The sequence below is a fragment of the Podarcis tiliguerta genome (genome assembly GCF_965153285.1).
Source record: "Podarcis tiliguerta genome assembly, chromosome: W".
In the NCBI taxonomy this organism is placed as follows: domain Eukaryota; kingdom Metazoa; phylum Chordata; class Lepidosauria; order Squamata; family Lacertidae; genus Podarcis; species Podarcis tiliguerta.
The window spans coordinates 13,213,215-13,232,475 of NC_139552.1; the positions used below are offsets into that span (position 1 = coordinate 13,213,215).

At 43.4% G+C, this 19,261-nt stretch overlaps 1 protein-coding gene across 4 annotated transcripts in view; it reads left to right on the top strand.

Annotated features, from left to right (window-relative positions):
• Positions 1-11,184: 11,184 nt before the first annotated feature.
• Positions 11,185-19,261, top strand: part of LOC310668835 (fragile X messenger ribonucleoprotein 1-like) — a 170,730-nt gene continuing 162,653 nt past the window's right edge. For 2 of the 4 annotated variants that reach the window (XM_083422167.1, XM_083422168.1), the window contains exon 1: positions 11,185-11,546. In XM_083422167.1, the coding sequence (XP_083278293.1) occupies positions 11,496-11,546 (51 nt within the window). In that variant the 5' untranslated portion in view covers positions 11,185-11,495. The remainder of the gene's footprint in view (positions 11,547-19,261) is intronic. The other 2 variants (XM_083422166.1, XM_083422165.1) reach the window with 2 other exon arrangements.

Consider the following 19,261-nt stretch of genomic DNA (forward strand, 5'->3'; position numbering starts at 1 on the left):
ATAAATGAAAAATCCTTTTCCTTTTCTGCGGAGAGTTCAAACCATTACAATTCCAACTTAATAGTTGCAGAGACATGATGTATTTACTTTGCTTTTCCACCAGTTGCACCCAATCCGTCTTCTTGCTCTGTCGGTGTCTGTGGTGTCACCTTGTCCAGATTGCCCAAACCAAGGATTGCTTTTGCCCTTTCTATTGTTTCTCTTTCTGATGCTCTTTCTGATGCACTTTGCTCTTTTAGAAGTTCTTTCTGTAGGTCCTCCTCGTGGTCTTTCAAAAATCTGTCCTTATCTTCCACTGATCTTATTTTAATCTTTCTTCCTTTGATGCTAAAAGATAGGCCTTGGGGGAATTCCCACCTGAAGATGATATTGTTTCTTCTCAGCTGGGCGACCAAATCTCCGTAATTAGATCTGAGTTCCAAGAGATGTTTCGGAATGTCCTTAAATATTTCCACTCTTGACTGGTTTATTTTCAGAGCCTTTTGGAAATGCAGTCCCAAGATTTTGTCTCTCTCCTCTTTGGATCTGAGCGTAATCAAACAGTCTCTCACCTTAGTCTTTCTTCCCCCTCTTCCAAGTCTAAATGCACTCACTATCTTAAACTCTTCTTTCCCCAGATCCAAATCCCAAAAGTCTGCAAATTCCTGGGTAAGAAAGTCACTTAATTTGTCTTGTTCAAGTTCCGGCACTGCCCTGATCCTCAAGTTTGTTTGCTTCTCTTTCAGTTCAATCATAGACAGCATTAATCTATGGTCCTCCAGTTGTCTGTGTATTGGTGGTATTTTCTCCTCTGCGGCCACTGCTATCTCCTTTGCTTCCTCGGCTGTCTTTCGGGTCATGGAAGATTCCTCTAGCAGTTTCTGTATAGTCTCTGTATTAGTAGTAACCTTTTGGCCCAAATTATTGATACCTGCAATATTTTGATCTATTTTGGATGATGCTTCCCCAATTCGTTTATTTGTTTCAGCTACTTCTGCTTTCAAATTGTTCAATGACTCCTGGATTTTAGCCAATCCCGCAGCTAAAACTTCGTCGGTTGACATACCTTTTGGTTTAGGTTGTGCTGAAGCACCCCCTGATGAGCCAGATGCTGAAGCTCTTCTCTGATGTCCAGTACCCGTGTGAAAGGATCTGCCAGACCTTGTTGTTTTTTCCTGAAGCAGTTCTATTTTTTCTTTCCCATCTGCCATACCACTCTAGATAAAATTCAAGGTCGTTCCCACAGCTGCAGTTTTTTTGCAATACAGTGGAAATTTCCCCAGTTGTTTTTGTAGCAATTCCAACATCCACTAGGGGGACACAATATCAACAAGTTGTTACTTTAGTAAAAATGTCCTCTTTTCTTCTCTTGCCCCCCCTTTCTCCAGTAGTAACAATAGTATCAACCTCCCTTAGTCCCAGATACTTTAATATCAAGATAGACCCAACAGAAACTCTGTAACTGTCTTTGCAGAGTTAAGTATCAAAAAGGTACTTTAGCGATTCCTCTATATGGCATATTATTGTCCTTTGACAGCCCGAGTCCAGGTTTTTGAGCGGTAGATCTAAAACTTATCCCTTTGTCTTGCAGGAAATAAATCAGTCCATCCTTTCCCCCCTCCTCTCCTGCCCTCCGGAGGGGAGACCTCTCATTTGACGTTCAGATTTTAGTCCCCTTCAAAAACGTCTTTTAGAGTTTTAGCTCGCAAGCTCTTTGCTTTGTTCTATTTACAGAGAGCGGAAGGCGGACTTCCTGTTTATGCCTTTCCGCTTCGGTTCCAAATTTCTTTCTTATTTCTGTACCCGAATTTTATGTCCAATTTAATATCCAAGTTTCCTTGTATCTGATTTTTCCCCTACTTGCGGATAGTTCTTTTAGACTCCAAATTGTCCCAGGAAAAAGCCGGCGCTCTCCGGTAACAGCTGTGCGGCTTCGCTCCAAAGAAGAAGCAGTCGACTCTCAGCACCGCGCCACACTTCCCGCCACGCTCCGGAGCCTGTACTGGGTTCCTTTGTTGATTTGGGGGGGCACTGAAGGTGCCCGCCGAGTCCCACGGTCGTAGGCTTCACCCGCCTACGATTTCAGGGGTCCCCGCTTCGCCGCAGCGGTGCAGACCCAGCTTCTTCAGAGCTCGTCCCTCCGGAGATCAGAGGGATTCCGCCATTACCGATGGCGCCGACCCGGAAGCCGGGATCGGGAAGAATCTCAGGGGGCAAAATCTCAACAACAGGCTGGAGCCGTGTACAGGAAAAACTCAATCCCCACAATGCCCCCCTTAAGAGCACTGTAGCAAATGCTCCCTCCTGGCCACGTGGTTTCTTAAAAACAACATATACTGAAGCAGCTCCACACCAACACTCCCAGAAACAGGAATAAACGGTAAGGGGTTGGTGAACGGGAAACGAAAACAATGCCTACAAACATGCGTTAGGGAAACGCAGTAAAGCTCTACATGCAGCGCTGCTGCTCCCCAGCGCGGATAACCTTTTTCAGGCAAAGACCCCAGGATTTTGGGCTACCTAGTGCCTCTCCAAATTCCTGAGCTATCTCCTCACAAGACCCTAGCAGCGATTCAAACCTTAAGCAAGTGCTGCAGCAGCTCGCTGTCTGTTCAGTATCCGGAAGCATTGGCTCCGAGCCACAAAGGGTCCTCGCGGCAGGCAGCCAAAGGAAGAGCTCCTGATGAGGAATCAGCTATTTCCGACCAGCACTGTGCTTCCTGAACGTCTCCAGTTGATGGGACCGACTCATGTGGCTACGGGCAGGCTTTTCTAAAAGGAGAGGTGCTCCCGCGCTCACAGCCACCACAAAAAAAGCAGCTGGAGATCAGTCATGCCTGGAGCTGGCTGCAGAACAGGAGGCACTGGAACCGCTGCAGAAAGAAACCCCCCCAAGTGATTACAGTTCAATACGTGACTTCAGCTCAGAAAGATCTTGATCCAAAGCGAGGAAATGCAAAAAGCAGGCACAGCTGGCAGGTGGCAAAGAGGGAGTTCTCGGGCTGCGTCCTGCCTTAAATAGGGCAAGCCACACCTCCTGAGCCAGCCGATTGGCTGGCCAGGGGATGTCGTGGCCAGGAATCCCCCAATCGTGCAGGGGCTGGTTCCAGCTGCCGCATGCATGTCGGGGCCGTGATGCCAGAAACCCCACCTCCTCTGTAGGGAGGAAGTGGCTTTCTGGTGGTGGTGGATTCACTTACCAAGATGGCACACTTTAACCCGGTCTGAAGCCTCCCCACAGTGCAACCGACGGCCCGTCTGTTTCTTGAACGTGTCTTCCGGCTACATGGGCTCCCAGACGCGGTAATCTCAGACAGGGGCCCCAGTTCACATCCCGGTTCTGGGCGGCCTTTCTCAAGGGACTGGGTATCGAAAGGCGACTCTCTTCCGCATATCCCCCACAAACAGATGGCCAGACGGAGAGGGTTAATCAAGTTTTGGAACAATATCTCTGCTGCTTCCTGAACTATTCTCAGGATGACTGGTCAGACCTGCTGCCATTGGCCGAGTTTGCCTACAACGCCTTCCATGCCTCCATGGGACAGAGCCCTTTTTATGCCAACCTCGGGTACCACCTGCATCACCACCCCTGCACACCGGCAGCGTCTCTCATGCCTTCCACCAATGATTGGGTCTCCCACATTCAGGAGACACAAGCCGACCTGGTACAGCACCTATAGAGCCAAGGCTAATTATAAGGGGCCCGCGTTCCAGGTCCGGGACAAGGTCTGGCTGTCCTTGGAGCACCACCGTACCAGACATCCCTTGGCTAAGCTGGACTACAAGTACCAGGAACCTTTCCCCATCCTGCAGCAGATCAATCTGGTCGCCTACAAGTTGGAGCTTCCCCCCTCTCTTAAGATCCACCCAGTGTTTCACGTATCCCAGCTCAAGCCCTGCCATGCGGACTATTTTCTGGGTTGCTTTGCCCCGCCACTGCTATGGGTCCAGGTTGACAGCCATGAGGAGTTCCAGGTCACCCAGGTCCTGGACTCGAAACGGCTCCATGGCAAACTCCACTATCCAATTGACTGGGTGGGCTATGGGCCTGAGGAAAGATCATGGGAACCAGCCGACCTTGTGCATGCGCCTGCTAAGGTTTGGGCCTTTCGCCGGAGGTTCCCAGAGAACCCCGAGCCTTGACCGGGGGTGGAACCCTGTTTTCCTATGGGGGGAGTACTGTCAGGATTGCGTGCAGGAGCCAGGCCCTCTGACTGGTAGGGTTTCGTAGGACTGGGGCCTTCCTGAGTTTGGCCTGGAAGGGCAAGGCGCAGTCGCACAGGTGAGGCCTGACAGAAGACTCATAGCACCTGGTGGCAAGGGCCGGGAGGGGTATATAAGACCAGCATTTCCCCCGGCTCTTTGCCATAGCAACACACTAGCCACCTAGCTGTGCTTCAGCTTCCTGACTCTTGGTATCCTGACTCTTGGACCCTAGGCTCCCTGACCCCTGGACTGCAGATTCCTGACCTCTAACCCGGTCCTGACGTACCAAGCCAGGACTCCGACTGCCTGTAACCCAGACCGTGACAGTCTCAAGGGTAGCCCTGCATATTTATTTATTATTTGCATTTATACCCCACCCTCCCCAGCTCAGACGTAGAGCAATTTAAAGTAGTCTAGTCTGCAGGTGACCGCTGCATGGATCACCATGGCTAGGTTGGAAAGGGACAGGTACGGTACCAACTGCCTAACCTGGCATAGATTAAAAAATGCCAGTTTGGCTACATTTGTGACCGGTGCCTCCATAGAGACAGAAGCGTCAGACCGACAGATAAAGAGGACACTTTGGGAGCATTTGGAGGAATATAATATAATAAATACATCATGTCTCTGCAACTACTAAGCTGGAATTGTAACGGTTTGAACTCGGCTAGAAAGAGGAAATCGATCTTTCATATATTAAAAAAAGAACAATTGGACCTGATTTGTTTACAGGAAACGCATGTGATTAGGCTCCATAGGAAAATCTTAATTAATAAAAGATTGGGTCAAAAGTTTATCTCATTGGACAAAGTCAAAAAAAGAGGAGTTGTTATATATGCTAAGGAGAGCCTATCACCAAAATTTATCTTCAAAGATGAACAAGGAAGATATCTGGCAATCGAAATCCAGCATCATGGAGAGAAATATTTGATAGCAGGTGTATATGCACCGAATGAAGGAAAATCAGAATTCTTTAAAAAGTTGCATGAGACATTGACAGACTATTTGGAGTACAATGTGATTTTGATGGGTGACATGAACGGAGTAGTTTCTACAAACATGGACAAGGCACAACGGCAGGTAGTCACCAAAGATGGTAGACTACCGAAAACTTTTTTTGAACTGACAGACAACTTGGACTTGGTAGATATTTGGAGAACCAAAAATCCCTTAGGAAGAGAGGGAACCTTCTTTTCTGAACCCAAAATGACTTGGACACGAATTGACCAAACTTGGATCACTAGAGGACTGGCACCGAAGACCAAAAAAGTGGAAATCTGCCCAAAGACTTGCTCCGACCATAACGCAGTAAAGATGGTGATGAACTTATTACCAACTGGTTCTTTTAGATGGAGGATGAATGACACTTTGTTCAGGGATGAGGAAATAATTAAGAAGGCCCAAAAAACTCTGAGAGACTATTTTGAGATAAATTTGAACACTACTGTGGAGAAAAGAACAGTTTGGGACGCAAGTAAAGCTGTTATGAGAGGGCTTTTGATACAACAGAATGCCCTTAAGAAGAGACTACAACAGGAAAAGAGAGATAAGATCCTGGTAAAGATCAAAGAAGGAAAAAGGAGATTGAGAGCAAAACCAAAATCGCAGGAAATTTTAAGAGAGATAAAACTACATCAAGTTCAATATATGCAATTGATAAATCAAGAGATTGAATGGAAGATTAGGCAAATGAGACAGAAGACTTTTGAGTCGGCAAATAAATGTAGGAAATTATTGGCGTGGCAAATGAGGAAGAGACAGAAATTAAATACAGTTACAAATTTGGAAGTGGAAGGAAGAAATGTACAGAATCCAGTTGAAATTAGGAGTGCTTTTCAAAGGTACTTTAAACAGCTATATTCACAACAACCACAGAAGGAGTCAGATATAGAGGAATTTTTGAAAGTAAATGGGCTAAAGAAAATATCTCAAGAGAATAAATCTAAACTGAGTTATAAAATAACAGAACAGGAGGTTGAAAGTGCCATTCAGAATATGCAATTGGGTAAATCTCCGGGACCTGATGGACTGACCTCTAGATATTACAAAACATTGAAGGACTGGTTGATTCAACCCTTGAAAGAAGTCTGTAATGACATATTACAGGGGGAAAAGGCACCTGAAACGTGGAAAGAAGCTTTTGTTACACTTGTACCAAAAACAGAGCTTGAAAAGACTCGGCTTAAGAACTACCGCCCTATTTCATTGCTTAATGTGGATTACAAAATCTTTGCAGACATTTTGGCTAGAAGACTAAAGAAAGTTATAATAGAGGAGATTCATAAGGACCAAGCAGGCTTTCTCCCGGGTAGGCACTTATCTGATAATGTGAGGAATGTAATAGACACTTTGGAACTTTTACAGGAAAATATAAACACTAAAGCAGTGATGATATTTGTGGACGCGGAGAAAGCCTTTGACAATATTTCTTGGAGCTTTATGAAGAAGAATCTCCAGGGAATGGGGGTAGGCCAAGAATTTGAAAATGGTATAGGTGCAATCTATTCTGAACAAAAAGCTAGATTAATTGTTAATAACGTTGTAACAGAGGAGTTCAGAATAGAAAAAGGAACACGACAAGGTTGTCCAATTTCCCCATTGCTTTTTATATCAGTCCTGGAGGTGCTGTTGAACATAATCAGTAAGGACCAATTGGTTAAAGGGATACAGGTCGGAGCGAAACAATATAAACTAAGAGCATTTGCAGATGACCTAGTTTTGACACTACAGGAGCCAGAATCTAGTGCGAAAAGAGCTTTAGAACTGATTCAGGAGTTTGATCGATTGGCAGGTTTCAAACTGAACAAATCTAAAACAAAGGTTTTGGAGAAAAATCTAACAGAAACTGAGAAAGAGAGGTTTCAGAATGAGACAGGGTTGACAGTGGTTAAGAAAGTAAAGTACTTGGGAATTACTATGACAGCTAAAAATGGGAATCTATATAAAGACAATTATGATAAATGTTGGACAGAGATAAAGAAAGATTTAGAAATATGGACAAATTTGAAACTCTCATTATTAGGCCGTATTGCTGTGATAAAGATGAATGTATTGCCAAGAATGTTGTTTTTATTCCAGACATTGCAGATTATTGATAAAATGGATTGTTTCAAGAAGTGGCAGAAAGATATATCCAGATTTGTCTGGCAGGGCAAAAAGCCAAGAATAAAATTTAAAGTATTAACGGATGTAAAGGAAAGAGGAGGCTTTGTCCTGCCAGACTTAAAACTTTACTACGAAGCAGCAGCTTTCTGCTGGTTGAAGGAATGGCTACTTCTTGAAAATACAGATATACTGGATTTAGAAGGATTTAACAATGTATTTGGTTGGAATGCATACTTATGTTATGACAAGGTTAAAATGCATAGAATGTTTAAAAATCACATTGTCAGGAAAGCATTGTTTAATGTTTGGACTAGGTACAAAGATCTGCTCGAGACTAAAACCCCAAGGTGGTTGTCTCCAATGGAAGCAAAAGCTCTAAAAAGGCTCAATATGGAGGCCAATTGGCCAAAATATTGGGAGATTTTGGAGCAAGAGGGAGACAAATTAAAACTGCAGAGTTTTGAGAAACTAAAAAGTAAAGTCCGTGACTGGCTTCATTACCATCAGATTATGGAGGCATATAAATTGGATAGGAAAATTGGCTTCCAGGTGGAAAAGTCAAAATTAGAGACAGAACTGTTAGAACCAAAAACTAAGATTCTGTCGAGAATGTACAACTTGCTGTTGAAATGTAATACACAGGATGAGACAGTGAAATCGGCAATGATTAAATGGGCACAAGATGTTGGGCACAATATAATACTGGCTGATTGGGAACGGTTATGGACCACTGGTATGAAATTTACGGCATGTAATGCCTTAAGAGAGAATATTATGAAAATGATATACAGATGGTACATGACTCCAGTCAGGCTAGCAAAAATCTATCATTTGCCCGATAATAAATGTTGGAAATGCAAAGAAACTGAAGGTACATTCTTTCACCTTTGGTGGACGTGCCCAAGGATTAAGACCTTCTGGGAAATGATATATAATGAAATGAAAAAGGTATTTAAATATACCTTCCTGAAGAAACCAGAGGCCTTTCTCCTGGGCATGGTCGGCCAATTGGTGCTAAAGAAGGATAGAACTTTTTTTATGTACGCCACAACAGCAGCAAGAATACTCATCGCAAAGTATTGGAAGACACAAGAGATACCCACGCTGGAAGAATGGCAGATGAAAGTGATGGACTATATGGAACTGGCTGAGATGACTGGCAGAATCAGAGACCAGGGAGAAGAGACGGTGGAAGAAGATTGGAAGAAATTTAAAGACTATTTACAGAAACATTATAAGATTAATGAATGTTAAAATGACATCAGATTGAATTTAAAAGGTTATTGGTATAAAAGTGGTTAAATTTAAAGACTCAAAGATTTAAGATTACAAGGAGATTAAGTTATATAAAGATGTTAAAATTAAGTTAAGGATTAATTAAGACAGAGGATAGGGATTTGCTGATCAGATAGGTGTTTTGGAATACAGTGAGGAAGGTCTGGGGAAGTCGAAAAACAAGTAAATGAAAGAAATATTATAAACTTGAATTTGTTTTTATTAATGTTTTTTCTCTTTTTGAAGTATTTTGTTGTTTCTATGTTTTTGTATTGTGTATTTTTTTTTCATTTTTCTTTGTTCTTTCTGTTTTAACTTTTCTGTAAAAAACTCAATAAAAAATATTTTTAAAAAAACAACATAGAGACGGAAGCGTCCAGAATCTCACCCAGACTCCTGATGGTGGGTACAGGAGACTATTGTGCAGCATCAAGAGCTAGGAGCTGGCAAACGGAACCAAAATCATTCCGGCCCAGCCATTGGACCCCCATCTTTAATGGATTGAGATTCAACTGACTGTTTCCTCCATCCCGGCACACCCACCTAAAAATTGGCCAATATATCCAGGGCAGCATCTGGCCAGGGCCACAAAGCAGTAGATCCATGATTTTTGGGGTCAGATCTGTGGCTATGTACAAGATATTTGAATAAAGGGTGAATTTAGGGTGACCCAATGCAAGAACCCTGAGGATCCATGAGGATCCGTGCTTCCAAACCATGTTTTTGGGCCATGGTGTTGCCAGGAAGCCGTGGATCTGTGTTTTTTGTGGTGAAGGCTGTGCCCATGGCCATGTGTGATTTGACGGTGAGTTAGGGGTGCCCCAGGATGTGGGTGGCTCTGTGGTTTAAACCACAGAGCCCAGGGCTTGCCGATCAGGCTGGTTGGCAGTTCGAATCCTCGCGACGGGGTGAGCTCCTGCTGTTCGGTCCCAGATCCTGCCCACCTAGCAGTTCAAAAGCACGTCAAGTGCAAGTAGATACAGAAATAGGTACCACTCCAGAGGGAAGGTAAATGGCGTTTCCGTGTGCTGCTCTGGTTTGCCAGAAGCAGCTTAGTCATGCTGGACACATGACCCGGAAGCTGTCTGCGGACCAACGATAGCTCCCTTGGCCAGTGTGGTGTAGTGGATAAGAGCGGTAGACTTGTAATCTGGGGAACTGGCTCCCAGAGAGCCAGTGTGGTGTAGCTGCTGGGTGACCTTGGGCTAGTCACACTTCTTTGAAGTCTCTCAGCCCCACTCACCGCACAGAGTGTTTGTTGTGGGGGAGGAAGGGAAAGGAGATTGTTAGCCACTTTGAGACTCCTTCGGGTAGTGATAAAGCAGGATATCAAATCCAAATTCCTCTTCCTGTTCTTCTTCTATAGAGCGATGATCGCGTAACCCCAGAGTTGTCCACGACTGGACCTAACGGTCAAGGGGTACCTTTATCTTTCAGGGGTGCCCCAATGCAAAAAGCCGGAGGATCCACGAGAATCCATGCTTCGAAACCACGTTTTTGGGCCATGGTGTTGCCAGGAAGCTGTGGATCAGTGATTTTTGTGGTGCAGGCTGTGCCCATGGCCATGATGTGTCATTTGATGGAGAGTTAGGGGTGCCCCAATGCAAAAGCCCTGAGGATCCATGGTTTGGAACCATGTTTTTGGGCCACGGTGTCACCAGGAAGCTGTGGATCTGTGTTTTTTGTGGTGCAGGCTGTGCCCATGGCCATGATGTGTGATCCGATGGTGACTTTGGGCTGATCTAGTGCAGGAATCATGAGGATCTGTGCTTTGCAACCATGTTTTTGTGCCATTGCGGCCCCACCAAACAGTGGATGCATGATTTTTGTGATGCTGCCTATAAACTAAAACGTCTACAGTATCATGGTGGTTTTATTTCATTTGAATGAAAAAATCATGAATTCATGAGGATCCGTTTAAAATCATCTGGATCCAACTTTTACCCAGTACCATTTTTTTTGGAAGGGTAAGTGAACTCTAAGAGATTTGTTAAGATGTGAAGCAGCATTGAAGATAAATAAATACAACAGGAATGTCCGACTTGAAAAAAATCACACATATTTTTAATTACGTGTATGTATTTGAATGCTCTATACTCCACTTTTCTTCACTAATAAAAATATTTTCCTTCTTTTTACCCCATATCAAAAACCCTCACTCAACAAAAAATGATTTAACACTTCCCCGCTCAGCATGCTACTAACCTCCGAATCGTTTCTTAAACCCAGGAAACTGCACATCACGCCCCGTCAGTAGCATCTTTCAGAGCTTCCGCTCCCAAATGTTTCATTGGACAGATGTAGCATCACTCTTAACGGAGAGAAGGATTTGAGTTGTTGAAAGCAGCGAGTGGCCGTTCCATTGAGTGACACTGGGCGGGCGAGAGCAAGTGAAAGAGTAGACAGGGGTGGGCGACAGCTCATCAACGCCGTTGGTCACTTAGTGTTTCAGCGTTCGGTAATGCTCTTTCTTGAGCACCAGAGAACGCTCGAAAGAGCGCGCTCACGTAAGTGCTCCGGAGTAATCGTGTGACTCCGACTCCTCTCTTTTTCTTACCCCTCCCGCCCCACGTCACATCTCCGGAACCCCGCTGTATCACGTGACGGCGCCAGGTTTTTTTAATGTTTACATTCGAAGCGGGCGGCTTGTGGCACTGCTCGTCCGCCACTTCCCTGCTCAGCAGCCGTTGCCGCCACAGCCTTCGACGCTGCGGAGTGACAATTTCACTTTCATTAAGGGCAGTGACAACGACGAGCTGTTAGGAGGTGGCGAAGGGGAAGCCGCTTCTCGGCCTAAATTGCCGCCGCCGCCTCCTGCACGCGCCAGTGAGGTAGACGGAAGGAGGCCACAAGAAAGGAGGAAGCCGGACGACAGGCCTCTTTTCACCTGCTTTTCCACAACTCCCTCCTGTCCTGCCGCCGCTGCCGCCATGGAAGAGCTGGTGGTGGAGGTGCGCGGCTCCAACGAGGCCTTTTACAAGGTAATGAAATGAGGTCGTTGTCCTGGCGCGAATCGAGGAGTGAAGTGTTGACTCCTCCACTTCCCTCTCTTTGTGCCCCGAGGGCCTAGAACGCCGCTGGGCCAGACTGGAAAACCGCCCCGCCCCTTTTCACACACACGTTTAAGCCTGAGGAGAACATTATTGGGGGGAGGCAGAGAAGAGGTTCGCGAGGTGCAAGAGGAAACTGCGGCTGCCTCTGTCACACTCGTAATCTCCTGCCCCCCTTGGATCGACTTCTGAGAAGCCTGGCCCCCGAGAGCGGAGCGAACACCCCTTCTTGAGGTTTCCAGCAACTGGTATTCAGAAACATTACTACCTCAGACTGTGGAGTAATCGGTGGCAGGGGGTTGGAGTAGAGTTGCCACCTTTGGTCTGGCAAAATAAGGGACAGGTTAGGCAAAATATGGGACATGATGGGAGGGAGGAATTGGGGGACTAAAAATTGTTTTTAAGTAATTTCTGCACAAGGTAAAGTAATCGATTACAATGGGTTGTTTCCAGAGCGGGTCATACTCAAAGAGGAGACCCAATGAAATTTACAGATCTACGTTAGCAAGGCACATTAATTTCAATGACTCATACCCTCCCCACCTGCTGAATTTCTGCTTGTCAGAAGAATGATAAATGTAGAAACCGAGTGCAACAAATTCTGTTTCTTTTCCTCACGGAGCTTTGTCTCCAACTTCCCTTTCCATGTAGCTAATGCCTTATACATTCACATGCATGCATCATAATTAAACAAGTTCATTTAACCACTAGGGTTACATGTGTGCTTCATTTTTGGACCTGTCCTTTATTTAAATTGATGCAAATATTGTATAAATAAAAACAACCACCGTTTAAGGCTTCACTCCTCTGCATACTTACTTGAAAGTAAATTCAACTGAAATAATTGGGACTTATTTCTATTTTCAAAGAGTCAAGCTGAAAGTGAATTTAGGACTGTTACGGTTTCTTGCAAGGGAGTTTGAGTCCTCATCTGCAGTACACATTTAATTTTTTAAAAAAATATTTATTAAATATTTTATAATTATGAAAAGAAAGACAATAAAGAAAAATACATAGATTCAACAAACAATACATCAACAATAAAAAAAGAATACAATACAACAATACGACATAGAGAAAACAAAAACATTTAAACACACATCCAAATTTCATATCCATATCTTTCATTTGCTTATTTCCTCGACTTCCTTGCACCTCCCTTTTTTGTATTCTAGTTCAAATTTGCTAATTCAACAAATCCTTTCCTTCGTCTTCGATTTTTGTTCTATAATTTATCCTGACGCAATTTAACTTTAAATTTTCCACTTTCACACATTAACAATTAATATTCATATAATTCTTAATAACACTTTTGCTAAAACCTTATAACTTCATTCCAATATTCTTCTAACATTCATTAATTTTGCAGTATTTCTGTAAATATACTTTAAATTTTTTCCAATCTTCCTCCATTGACTCTTCTCCCTGGTCTCGGATTCTGCCAGTCATTTCCGACATTTCCATGTAGTCCATCAGTTTCATCTGCCATTCTTCCCGGGTGGGTAGCTCTTGTGTCTTCCAATACTTTGCGACGAGTATTCTTGCTGCTGTTGTGGCATACATAAAAAAGGTTCTAGCTTTCTTTAACACCAATTGGCCGACCATGCCCAGGAGGAAGCCTCTGGTTTCTTCAGGAAGGTATATTTAAATACCTTTTTCATTTCATTATATATCATCTCCCAGAAAGCCTTAATCCTTGGGCACGTCCACCAAAGGTGAAAGAAGGTACCTTTACATTTCCAGCATTTGTTGTCGGGCAAATGGTAAATTTTTGCAAGCTTGACTGGTGTTAAGTACCACCTATACATCATTTTCATTAAATTCTCCTTTAAGGCATTACATGCCGTAAATTTCATACCAGTGGTCCATAACTGTTCCCAGTCAACCATCATGATGTTGTGTCCGACATCCTGTGCCCATTTAATCATAGATTTCACCATTTCATCTTGAGTATTCCATTTCAACAGCAAGTTATACATTCTTGACAAATTTTTGACTTTGGGTTCTAACAATTCTGTTTCCAACTTTGATTTTTCCACCTGGAAGCCTAATTTTTTGTCCAATTTATACGCCTCCATTATTTGATAATAATGGAGCCAATCTCTCACTCTGTTTTTTAATTTTTCAAAACTCTGCAGTTTTAGCCTGTCTCATTTAAAGCTCTTTAAATAGTCATGGGTTTTTGGGGAGAGGGGTTTTCTTTGGTACCTAAAAAATGCGTTTGCAATATCCACTGTCCCTCTTTATACAGCAGCCTAGTATCCTTCATTTCCCTGGTCAGCAGGAAAAAAATCTGCCAGCTTTAGTGCTGGCCAGCCTCTCCTCTCCCCCCACCCAAATCACTCCATTCACTCTACTGGATTTAGTGTAACAGGGAGGGGTAGGGAAAGGAGAGGAAAGGAAAGGAAAGGGAAAGGAAGACAGAGAATGCAGACAGGCAGGAGGGAGGCAACAGCGCTGGTAGAGATGGGAGGGAGGGAGAAGCTGAGTTCAGCGCTCACCTCAGCAGAAAAGGAGGGAGAAGAAGAAAGCGAGGCAGAAATAAGGGACACAGCATTTTTCCTTGAAATAAGGGACAATCCCTTATTATAAGGGACAGGTAGCGACCCGGGGGGGGGGGGGGAGGATGAGGAGTGAAAGCATATATGAACCCATTTCATCTGTATATAATTCTCATACATATATAGAGCCCTTTCACTGTTGATTTGTGGTTGTGTGTTATATGCATATATTCATGTGAATTTTTCAGTGTACGAGTACTTGTGTCTGAATTGAGCACCTGTTAACCAAATTGAGATGGGGAGGCTTAGGTTGATGAAAGCATTTCTTCCTTTCTTTGGCAATCACTTGTAGCAGAGTAAGATTCTTTTCCATGAGTAAGTGACTGTGGAGGCCAATTCTGGATGCACATGTCCTTCCACAGTGGGGACATAAGGTTTCCAGGCGGGAGTTTATCACAGTGAGGGTTTGCCAGACATGCCTTCCTCTTAGTTTGTTTCTCCTTTTCACCTCCTTTTCAATATGACCAGTCCAACAAAGTTGATGTTGAATAATCATTGCATCGATACCGGTGATCTTTGCTTCTTCTAGTACACTGGCATAAGTTCGCCTGGCTTCCAAAGTGATGTGTAAAATTTTTGGGAGACACTGTTGATGGAATTGTTCGAGGAGTTGGAGATGGCATTTATAAGTGATCCATGTTTCACAAGTGTACAGTAAAATTGGTAGTACAATAGCTTTGTAAACAAGTATTTTGGTTCCCTTGCGAATGTCCCAGTCCTCAAACACTCTGCACTTCAATCGGGAGAAAGCTGCACTTGCAGAGTTCAGGCACCGCTGGATTTCAGCATGAATGTCGACCCCTTTGGAAAGATAACTGCCGAGGTAGGAGAAGTGATCAACCTTTTCCAACGTTACACCATTAAGTTGGATTTGTGGCACTGCGGAGGGGTTGTTTTGTGCTTGTTGGTGCGGCACTTTGGTTTTTTGGATACTGAGTGATAGGCCAAGCGGTCCTCCCCTCAAGACCAGCGTCTGCTTAATCCAGCAGTCTTTTGCTCCTCTTTTACAGTAATAAAGCAGTTTTTGGAAATGGGGGTTGGATTGGAATTCCTCCACTACTTCTTTCTCCTCCAGGCGATCATCTCTCCCACTCCCCACACTTTTCCACCACCCTCTTGTTTCAGAAGAGAAGAGCCAAAAGAAGAGAAGGGGTGTGTATGGGTTTGTTATTTAATCAGAATGAGCTTTGCTTTGCGGGGTGGGGGGGGGGGGGAGAGGCTGGAAAGTTCCTTTCTTATGTAATGAGGTACTGGACGGTTGCTTTAGAGAGATTTGAGACATCCTCTCTTCCCCTAACCCTGTTATTTAGGAGGAACTGCTCATAAAACTATTTCTACTGCCCCTGCCTCTTCTCACAGCACCTCTCCAAATAATCTAAAGTTGCACATTTGTTTCACTTTCTCTAATTTCTTTCAGTAGTCTTAATGAATTTATATGCTTCTTAATTGTCAAAGCTGGCATCTAAGCAGCTGTCAGGGATAAAACCAATTACAGTGGTACCCCGCAAGACAAATGCCTCAGAAGACGAAAAACTCGCTAGACGAAAGGGTTTTCTGAGGTGCTTCGCAAGACGGATTTTCCTAAGGGCTTGCTTCGCTAGACGAAACAGCCCTGCCTCTCCTGTCATGGCGACAGTCACTGCACGCACGCACACTCGCTTCCCCGCTCCTCCGGCTCCCTCCCACCTTCCTGCTGACGGCTCTTCCGGCTCCCTCCGACCTTCCGGCTGATGGCCGACCATCCAGCTGCCTCGCGCCGCTACCCACCGCCCTCGCGCGCTCCTCTGAGAGAGCCGTTGTCCCCAGCAGCCAGCGTTGCAGCCGGAGTCGCGCTCCTGAGCCCAGCAGCCGCGTCGCGCGGTGGCCACAAGGCGCGGGTGAGTCCAAGGTACCGGCTGCGGCAGCTGCCCTGCTTCTCCCCACCCCTCCCCGCCGTGGTGCTTCGCAAGATGAAAAAACTCGCTCTACGAAAAAACTCGCGGAACGAATTAATTTCGTCTTGCGAGGCACCACTGTACATACATACATACATATGGGTCATTCCACGCCAAGTCCCTTGGTGCCATGTGCTCTCATGACTCTGGTATCTACACATAAACATTTTTTGAAGAAAATCTATGAGATAACCTCAGATTATTTTTAAGATTTGGGCACAGGAGAATTTTTTTAAAATTTCGATTTCCGCACAATTTAAGCTAATGCAATTTCTGCGTCAGTTTAGGAAAAACCTCCTGTTTCACTTATTTTTTAACCAATTGGGCTTATATTGGTATCAAAATAAAGCTAATTGTGGTCTCTTTCAAAATAAGGTATAAAAATGGTATTAAGTGCCACAGAAAAGGGTCACCGACCGTGCATCATACTTTTGTTGTAGAATGGGCTAACCATGTGCTTGTTATGTTTTAAAAATGAGGAGAGTGTTTTTTGTGGTTAAAAAATAAATTGATTTTGAAGCAATTTTTTTTTACAAAAAAAGATTGTTATTTTGTACAGGTTTAAGGTCTCTTTGAGCCTGAAATAAGTCACACATTCGTGAGAATAGTTAAATTGTACTCTCTTATGTTACAATGTCATCTGATATACCATATTTTTCGCTCCATAAGACACACCTGACCATAAGACGCATAAGTTTTTAGAGGAGGAAAGGGGGAAAGCCCCTTTTTTGGGGGGATCAGCTCACAGTTGTTGAGCTTACTTTGCAAAGGGGAAAAAATTCTGTTTTATGGGTTCTGCAGCTTCTTTAGGAAAGGAAAGGGAGCTGTTTCTACAGTTTCCAGACAGATCAGCCAGTCACTTGCAGCTGGGGAAACAAACAGCCTCCATCTGCACAACATTCAACAATGGAGGCCTGGGCAAGGGGGCAGGGCCAGAAAGGGAGCCAGCTATCAACCACACATTCACTCCATAAGACACACAGACATTTCCCCTTACTTTTTAGGAGGAAAAAAGTGTGTCTTATGGTGTGAAAAATATGGTATTTTAAAAATTAAGTTTTATAAAAACAAACTATGTCCTATGATAGCTCAGTTGGTTAGACCATGGTGCTGATAACGCCAAGGTTGCAGGTTCGATCCCTGTATGGACCAGCTGCATATTCCTGCATTGCAGGGGGTTGGACTAGATGACCCTCAGGGTCCCTTCCAACTCTACAGTGCTATGCTATGCTAGCTCTTTTTAATTTTATTGTGTAAAACACTTTTGCAATGATATGGTCAAAGCGCAAAAATCAATTTTTAAAGAAAATTATCCTGTGTCCAATTTTGGACCAATTTTTTTTAGCAAAATTAATTTGAGATTATCTCACATAAAAAAATAGAAGAAAATCTGAGTTGTGAGAGCACGGTCAAGAATTAAAATCAGGTGATTTGGCGTGGAATGACACACACACACAGCATGTAATAAATATGTACAATAACACAATTTCAGGGTCATTCCATATCAAGTGATCCAACTTTTTTACCTCATGTCATCCAATTTTCTTAATATTTTGTACACTTGTTGAATGATGAAAACTAAGTTTAAATCTAAATTTTTAATTTTTTATCTCATCCCATTTGAGTTATGAGGGTTTGAAATTACAAAAAATTGACAATTTTGGCTCAGCCCAAAATTGAAATATTTCAAAACTAAAATGCCTGAAGTAACTGATATTATAGTTTGAAGTCTTGTTTATTCTGCAATATTTTACTCCAAGAAGATCCACTTATCCTAAACAGAACCAAGGCAGACATGTATGTACAAAATATTTATAAAAACTGTGATCTCATTTGGATCCCAAAATTTTGCAGGTAGCTCTTAGAAATGTTAAAAAATAAATACATTTTTGGGGGAAATTTAATCATATTATATTTAAATCACTTTTTAAAATTTTAAGTTATGTGACTTACCGTATTTTTCGCCCTATAGGACGCACCGGCCCATAGGACGCACCTAGTTTTTTTGGGGGGGGGGGAAATAAAGAAAAAAAAATTATCCCCCCCCCCCCAGCCGTGGGGCTGGGGCGGGGGAAGCCCGAGCTTTTAAAAACGCACCTACCGTAGTTTTTAGAGGAGAAAAACAAGTAAAAAATATTCTGAATCAAATGTTGTATAAACTACTGCATTTAATAAACAACCAGTATATCAGAATCATATTACAGCCATGTAAAGTGAACAGCAGTCAACAGTGGCATTAAGAACCATCATCACTGTCATTAACAAATGAAGAGAGACTTTAAGGTTTGAGTACTCTTCTAGTCTTCTGTGAACCCCAAGAACTCATCACTGCTAGAGTCAGAATTTATGAAGCTCAGTTGCTCACAATCACTGACATCACTTTCTTCGCTATCTTCATGTAAAATATCATCTTCGTTTCCATCCAAAGCATTGCTAATGCCACATTTTTTGAATGACCGGACAACGATTTCCTCCTTCACCGAGTGCCATGATGTTTTCACCCATTCACAAACTTGAGTGATAGTGGGCCTCTTCATTCGTCCAGTGGGTGTTAGATCATGATTACCAGCAGCTATCCATTTGTTCCACTCTTCTCGCATAAAGATCTTAAATGGCTTGTTGATGGAAACGTCAAGAGGTTGCAACTGGCTGGTAAGACCTCCAGGAATCTTTAAAGCGCTTTTTTGTAGTTTTGCTAATATGTGCTCTAAACTGGTCAAGTACTAATAAGGCAGATTTTTTCAAAAGCCCTCCAGGACGTTTGGACCACACTTTTTCAACCCATACTCATATTCCATTTTCGTCCATCCATCCTTTCTCATGAACATGTACAACAACTCGTGGAATCACTTCTTTTGGAAATGTTTTCCTTTTGAAAATTAACATGGGTGGCAATTTGGTGCCATCTGCACAGCAAGACAACACAACAGTGTAATGGGTTTTCTCATGTCAGGAGGTTTTCATGGCGATAGTTTTGGCACCTTTCCGATCAGCAGTCCTATTTGATGGCACATCAAAGGTTAGAGGGACTTCATCCATATTCCCAATCTGGCCAATTTCAAATCCATTTCTCTTCCTAGCATCAATTACAAAGTTATGAAAATACATAATTTTAGATTCATATTCTTCTGGCATTTTTTGTGCGGTTCTA